Consider the following 8,175-nt stretch of genomic DNA (forward strand, 5'->3'; position numbering starts at 1 on the left):
ACACATAAACAAACATCACACGAGCACTCTTATTATCTTCAACCATTCTTTTTTTTTATTCAATAAAATACTAAAAAAAAGATAGTTACTGAAGTAAAAAATCTCTAATTAGTTCAACACATGCAAAATATATTTTTGATCGTAGTAAATAGTGGCATAATAACATCACAAAACTATCCTTTTTCCATGTTAAAAAGCAGAACAAAACATGCATAAATCAACATCCTCTAGGGAGTTCAAATGCAGCAAAAAATAATAACATTTAAAGATTTGAAAACTGTACAATGACTAAACAGAAAAAAAAAGAGTATAGACACAATAAAATTCAATTTCATCTACTGAATTTTGCTTGAAATACAAGAATTAGTTTTGTTATTTCAACAATTCAACAAAATTAAATCACTACTAAGTTAAATTTGAGAAAAAATTTTGTCATATCTAAGAGACTTGAGAGGAAGATGTGAACAACACCACGACATAGTGACAGCATGGATAGCAAAGTGAAGGCGACGATAACCAATCGATAGGGATGCATTAGGTTTTTCTTTTTTAATAAATTGCAAGAAAATAATAGAAAAAGAGAGGAGGACAACCTATCTAAAAGGAGGAGGAGAAGCTACTAGGAGGGAGGAAGAAGGCAGTTCTAGCGACACAGGGTGCAATGGCAGTAGCAGCGGTAAGAGCGACGAAAACGGCAACGACAAAGAGACCAACGTGAAGCAAGAACCCCAACTGAGTCCATGTAGTCTTTAGACACTGTTGGTGGTGGCCAACACAGGGTGGAGGTGGTTTTGGGGGGGGGGGAGAGAGATTTACTGGTGGATAATTTACGGCACGTTTATTATTAAATTTACTGGCGGATAATTTTAAGGTAAAGCATTGTGCATGACCAAAACACAACGTTCTACTAATTAAGCTTATCGGCAGATAAATCTGCCGAGTAAATTCGTGCCATTTTTTATTATTATTAGCGAATTTATCATCAGTAAAACAAATTCGCCGGTAACGTTTTAATTTAACAAATTTAATGTCAAATTCACCGATAAAACTACTATTAATATGCAATGTTAAATCCGATAAAAATTTCGACGATATTCAATATTTTTCATGTAGTGTTAATCATCAATTATGGCTCAATTTAGACTTTGACCAATTTAATCCATTAATGATCAAACATAGCTTGCAGGAAGTATTGAGATAAGAATTTCTAAAGTTTTTAGATGACATTATTGGTTGATCTAAGCCATTGTGATATTTGAGAATGTGTTAAGAATAATTAAAGTTATTAAATTAGTGTGTTCGATCTGGGTCAAACTTAACATAAGAAGATTTGAGACAATAATATCTAATAATTGTTAGATCAATAAGGTTTTTATTCATCTTAATCCCAAGAAAATTACGAAAACAATATCTCATAACACTATTCAAATAGTAAAATTTTCAACTTGGTTAAGAACTGGATTCACTATAAGAAATTACTACAATAGAAATCGATTTTAAAGGCAAAACAATCTATCACTAATAGCAACCAATTTGACAATCCATAGATTTTTTCTAGGATCAAAATAAAGTTGGCTGCTAATTTTGCCCAGCAAATAATTTTATCAACTGACAAAATTGTTACTAATATCATAACGAGTTGGTGACTGATAAAATTTTTTTTAGGATTAGAATAAATTTGGTCACTAAAATCGATAACTCTTTTTTGACTTAGCGACCGAATTAACAACCAAAATAAAAAAATTAGTCTTTGGAGTTTGTTGATTACAAAATTAGTTGCTATTTGTAACTTAGCGATCAATTTTGCAAGTAACATAAAAATAAGTAAAAAAAAAATTGCTAAGGGTTAAGTTGTCGACCGATTTAATGACCCACTATAAAATCTGTTTTAAAACTAGTTGTTAAATCAATCGTTCTCTAGAATTGAATTTGTGACTAACTGAAAATAATATTATAAACTAACTAGTTGCTAAATCAGTCACTTTTTTAGCTATACTGAAATAATTATGCGCTTATTTATTTCTTCAATATAATTTTTTTAAAGAAAAATAGAGTATTTCTATTAAAAGAAAAAACTAATTTTTCAACCATGTTCAAGTCCTCTCGACACAAAGCCAGCCTCATAATATTATTCCTCTCACACACAGTCTCGTCGCCTCACTGCTGCCACCTCTCTCACTCGCCAACGAGCTTCTCTTCCCCAACAAGCTTTTCTTTCCTCTTTATGGTGATTATCTTAGTCTGAAAAGACTTAAAAAAAATATTTCATAATATATAATTATTCAAATAATAAAAATTTTCAAATCAGTTTACATCTTTGTCTGCTTCTTCTTAACTTTATCTTTTTTTTATGAGCAATGCTAGGGGCCAGCAATTTTGTAATTGTTAGCCATCAACTAGCCATCAATGATGATTTGATGGTGTGAGATTGGTATGAGATTTCATCCAATGGCTCACCTTTTTCTGCTGGTTAAATACTGGCCAAAATTCAACAAAACGGCTGGTCCCTTAGACTTTTCCTTTTTTTATTTATACTATTTGGGTTTTCTATGTATCTCAACAGCTTCCTTCTTAAGAATATATTATCGTTTTTTTAACTAACAATTACCTTTCGTTGCTCACATGTTGAAACAACTTTATAAGTCTTGTTTTTTTATGTATATTTAAAAAAAAACTATATTTAAGCAGGATTTAAACTTCTCTCTTCGTGAACATCTAGCAATTTCAGGAATATCTAAAAAAAGTTGTTATAGTTACTAAAAAAAAAGAAAACAGTAATAGTAAATTTTACCAAACCTCAAGGTAAATAATTGTAATTTGCCCAGAAAATTAAGAAGAAATCGACAGAGAAGCGACGCTATAGTCTATAGAATTTAATAATTTAATTTATTTTTAAAAGGCTCAATTGAATCACATAAACGAAAGAGTAACACAATGTTTAACTTCAAATTATCAAACAACAAAGCATACAAATTACAATAACAAAGAAATAGCGTTATTATTTATGGCTGTGCCCTTATTTTTCAAGCAAGGTTTCAAGCATATTCACCTAATAAACCATTGCCTTTTAATTTTCTTTCTGGTATTCATTTCTTGCAAACGATTCCCAATCCATAAGAAAACTTGGTGCAATCAAGTGTGTCCAATTCGGTAATCATTTTAGTAGAAGCATCTCTCTCAGAAGAGCTTTCTTGAGAGAACAAACAAGAAGCACAATCATGAGAAAGCAATGACGTTGTCTTGTAACTGTCTTCTCCGCCAACGACCGGCATCGCCACACCTGGCTTCGCCGGGTTTTCGAAATCCGGCCTGTAAGTCTTTCCAAGAACACCGTCAACTTTCGGGGACAAACTGAAGAATCTAAACTGAACTTCCAAGTGAGCAAAGCAATCATCATTAGGCACTTGATAGTTGTGAATTCTATCATCTTCCTTGGTTATCGGCACAACATTGACAAGAATCTCAGCAACATTCTCCAGTGTTACTATGACGTTGTTCTTGCTGGCTACTCTCTCGACTTTCACGTCTTTTGACGGCGAGTGCCACGTGGAAAGAGTGCCTTCGGTTAAAGCTATGGAGTCTCCGTTGTAGGTCAACGTGAGGTGGTCAACGGTGTCGGTCCATTGGGCCGCCTTGGTGGCTTCGACTGAGAAGGTTTGAGAGTTGAACAGGATGCCAAGAGCCTGGATCCAGGTGTAGTCGCGGGCTCTGCCGGCTGGCCTGTGTCCGATGAAGCGAGCATTGATTTGAAGGTTGGAATCAGAGATGAGACTGAAGTGCTCATTGCTCTTTCCATGGAAGTAGAACACTCTGCCATCTCCACCGATGAATCGAGGATCATAGCATCCTGATCCAGGTGCATTGCAGTTTGGTTTGCGCTCTGCAAATAATAAAAATGGATTTTTCATCGTCATCTTAATTTTCTGTTGCCAATACTTGCATTTTCGGCTTGAATAATATATAACAGAGATCTCATGCCCTAACGCTTTTTATCAATACTGCTCAATGAGAAATGCTGGATGAACCAGTCAAATTCAATTAATTTTTTTCGTTTAAAAAAGAAGTGTAAATTTCGGTGCATATGTATGGGTGATTTTTGTTGTGTTTTGGTGGATTAATTTAGTTCAACTTAATTACTAAAATAATTTAATTAGGTTACATTATTATTAGTGAATATTTTATTTTATTATTTTTGACTAACAATTAACTATTAATAATTAGTTAAAAATATGTGGTTAGATTATTAGATTAAAAAATATCAATTAATAGTTAAAAATAATAAATAATTTTATTAATTCTCTAATATATATTTTTCTTATTCTTAAACTATTAAAATTTAAAAATTAGATTTTAAATTTTAGAATGCAATTTTTAATATTTATAGTTAATCAAATATAAACTAAAAATAAATTTTATTAGTGATGTTTTATTTTATGTAAAATATTCATATTTGGTTATCATTAAATCTTGTTGGGACTAGTTCTCTTGTTTTTTTAGTATTAAATTAAAGTAGAATTATATTAAGAAAATAAAAATAAAAATCCTTCTTATTTAGTAAATATTCTTGTCTCCTAGCCTCTATCTAACATTATTCTTTTTTTATTTTTTTTTATTTCTTTTATAAAAGAAAACAACTAATCATAGTTACAGAAGTAGATTCTTTTGTGGCCAAGTTAAGGCAAGGGTAGTTGAGTGTAATACCCTTTCTACTCAAAATAATTCTTATATATTTCAGTAATAGGCATAAACTAAACAGTAAAATAATCTTGTTGATACAAAATAAAAGAGTAAATTACTATTTCAATCAATAAAAATTTAGGATGTGAACGATTAATTAAAAATGAATAAAATTAGTTCTGTGCCTATGAAAGATATGAATAAATTATCAATTTTATCATAAAATTTTTGAATATTCACAGATCTATTTACTTATGAATAAAATTAATTTCTCAATATTTTTATCACATGAAAGTCATTTTTTTATACCAATTAGAGATAATTTTATTTATTTGTGAATAAATTTTTTAATATTCTAAATTTTCATAAATAGAATTGGTAGTTTAGTTTAAAAAAAAACAGATAAATGAATTATCCCTACTTAAAATTATGTTTGTCGTTAATTAATTAACACAATGTTATATTCCACTAATTCTATTCATTAATTACAATTAATTTAAGGATGATATCAAAATAAAAAACAAATACTACTTTAATATTTCAAAATATTAAAAAATTTTGTTAGAGTAATATTTTTAAACATTAAAATAAAAAAAACTTTATGATAATTTTAAAATAAAGAAAGTAATATATGTGAATACACATTTATTTAGAGAAAATACTCAATTTGGTCTCAAAATTTACACGTGAGTTTTAATTTAGACCCTAAAGTGTTAGGAGGTAGGTAAGTATATTTTGTGATTTGTAGCCATTAATTAGCTATCATTAGTATTTTTAATGGTGTGAGATTATATCTAATGGTGTAGGATTACACATTCTTTTCTTAATGATTAAATGCTTGCTAGATTTTAATAAAAATGCCGTTCACCGAGACTTTTTCAAGTTTTAATTGTCTCTATTTAATCTCCAAATTTTGTGAACGTCACTCATGTTAGTTCTTAAAACAATTTTCGACCCACATACGTTATAAAATACTAACGTGGATAGATGGATGCCACATTGGACTATGTAAAACGACGTCGTTTTAGTTTTGATGCTAAAATAATCCAAAAACAGCATTATAAGTGGTGTTTATTAAAACTTTTCCTCCCAAAAAAAAGTGATATAACATCATTTTTAGTCTATTTAAGCACTAAAATCTAAATTAGATCATTTTATAGATTTCAACGTAGCATCTGTCATGTCATCGTTCTATTAACGTTTGTATGCTGAAAACCCATAAACTAATATAAATTAAATCACATTTGCAAAGTTTAGAAACTAAATAGAATTAATTAAAATCTCAAGAAACTAAATTAAAATTTAATGTGTAAGTTCAGGAATCAAATTAGATATTAAATATATTTATGATAAATAGAAATCTCACATTATTAAATCCGATATAAAACTTAAAAGGATGAAAATACCATCTTCCTTTTAAAATAAGTATTTGGTTTTAAAATTATATGTGCTTCCAATAAGAAAGACACTAAAAAAGTTAAGTACATAATATTATTAATGTTTTCATAAAAAATCATGTTAAATAAAATAAGAGAGAATAAATAAATAATTTTGTAGAATTAATTTTATTTATCTAAACACAAGATATTCAAACCATCTCTTAAATTCATATGATAGTTATAGATATAATTGAAATAAAATATTATTTGTATATAAAAATTTGTTATTAAATTAATTATTATATATTTATGTATAAATATATATTATTTTAATTTATTTTTAATATATATTTTATATAAATAATTTATTTAATAATTAATTTTAAATGTGCAGTTAGCATAATTGTAAGCCAGTGTTTATGCAATTTAACAAAGGAGGAGGTAATAATTATTATTAATAAGATTGTCTTTGGCACATGAGATGCCAGTGCTTATGCAATTTAGGAAAGGAGGAGATAATAATTATTATTAATAAGGTTGTCTTTGGCACATGAGGTGGAAAGACGGCGTGCTAAAAGTTTTCGTTAAATCATCTAACATTTCAAAAATGAATTTGACATGTATATTGATATGAAAAATTACAAGACAACTAATTTTTAACTAGTTGATATTAATTAATTTTAATATTTAAATTTATAATTTATAATTTAAAATTTAAAATTTAAAATTTAAAATTTATAATAAATAAAATAATTTTTAAAAAATTAATTGATATTGATCGAAAAAAATTTGTTTCCTACCATTACTCTAAGGATACATATCTATTTTTTAACCCAAAAAATTAAAGGTTAAAAATTACAAAAACGGTACAATAACATTAAGAATATTAAGTTAATAACTTACGTCTACACACAGCATTGCATGTGGGTTTGTCGCAATCAATTTGACAAACCTTAGCCTTGGGATCATTCGATTCACTGCTTGGACACTCTTCTGGGCACCTTATATATTTTCCATTGCAACGCCCTGCATAACAATTCTTATAATAATATGCATTTGTCTCCACCAAACTTGAAACAAACACTAGCAAAATGATTAGGAAAGAACTACTTCTGGTGATTTCCATACTTAAATTCTCGTATAGAAATCAAGTAGAGTTATTATCAGAGTTAATTGATGTAGCAACTCAATGTTTCCCCTGCTATTTATAGAAGTAATTAAGGTGCATATAATAATACACTAATATGTCTGTATATGTTGCTTGGTTATTGCAAAAGGTGGCTTCTTGAATCTTGTTTTCAAATCAAATTGGACGATGGTAGCGCAAAGTTAAAGTATGAACATGGGTTTTCGCTGATTGCATGCATAAACAACATTATTTTATATATCAAGAAACGATTCACACAATTTATTCATGTTATGGAAGGGTACAGAGTACGTAAATGCTGTGAATTAATGGATGCCTTCATAATGAAAATAGTTGGAGATAATAAAGGCACATGCTTAATGGATGGGTATACCTAGAACAAGAGCTCAAGCATTAATAAGGAAGAAAATATTATTAACTAATAATAATCATTATATGAGACGGTGAAAAGATAAACAATATATAAATAAAGAAATATTAATGGACTAATACTTTCTAACGATTGAAAAAAAAGGACTAATCATTTCCATCAATATTAGCTAATATACTTGGGTTGTATTTAATTATATTTTTATATTATTAAATTTAAAAATAAAAAAAAATATTGTGTTCGTATCTCTAATATAAGTATGATTGTTTTACAAGGAAGACTAAAATGAGAGAGAAAGACTAAATTTATTATATTCAATTTAATTAGGTATTATTTAAAAATTATATAATATTTAATCTTTTATTATAATAATTTCAAAAAAAAATATATCTAAAAATTATAAATAGATTTAATGTCTTTTTAAAATTAAATGTACACTTAAAATATAAATTAAATAAAACTGAAATTTAAAATTTAAATTTTAAATTTTTGTTTCAGATTTAATATATTTAATTATTAATATATTACAATTTAAATATATATCCAAAAATTAAATTAATTAAAATTCAAAATTTTGATTTTAAAATTCTAAAATAAATTTT

The 8,175-nt window shown here is 27.7% G+C and overlaps 1 protein-coding gene across 1 annotated transcript; it reads right to left on the reverse strand.

Annotated features, from left to right (window-relative positions):
* Positions 1-2,927: 2,927 nt before the first annotated feature.
* On the reverse strand, positions 2,928-7,221 carry LOC112715488 (uncharacterized). The gene is made up of 2 exons (XM_025767264.3): positions 6,960-7,221; positions 2,928-3,880 (listed from the first exon to the last, which is right to left on the reverse strand). The coding sequence occupies exons 1-2, from the start codon at positions 7,180-7,182 to the stop codon at positions 3,087-3,089; spliced, it is 1,017 nt and encodes a 338-aa protein (XP_025623049.1). The 5' UTR covers positions 7,183-7,221; the 3' UTR covers positions 2,928-3,086.
* Positions 7,222-8,175: the final 954 nt, after the last annotated feature.

The sequence above is a fragment of the Arachis hypogaea genome, chromosome 10 (genome assembly GCF_003086295.3).
Source record: "Arachis hypogaea cultivar Tifrunner chromosome 10, arahy.Tifrunner.gnm2.J5K5, whole genome shotgun sequence".
Taxonomy (NCBI): Eukaryota; Viridiplantae; Streptophyta; class Magnoliopsida; order Fabales; family Fabaceae; genus Arachis; species Arachis hypogaea.

What these genes read in the sequence shown, in the direction of transcription:
- LOC112715488 (XM_025767264.3), bottom strand. Translation starts at nt 7,182, where the DNA reads ATGGAAATCACCAGAAGTAGTTCTTTCCTAATCATTTTGCTAGTGTTT. An exon ending in ATGCAATGCTGTGTGTAGAC is followed by an intron (nt 3,881 to 6,959) that starts GTAAGTTATTAA and finishes TATTATTTGCAG; the next exon opens with AGCGCAAACCAAACTGCAAT.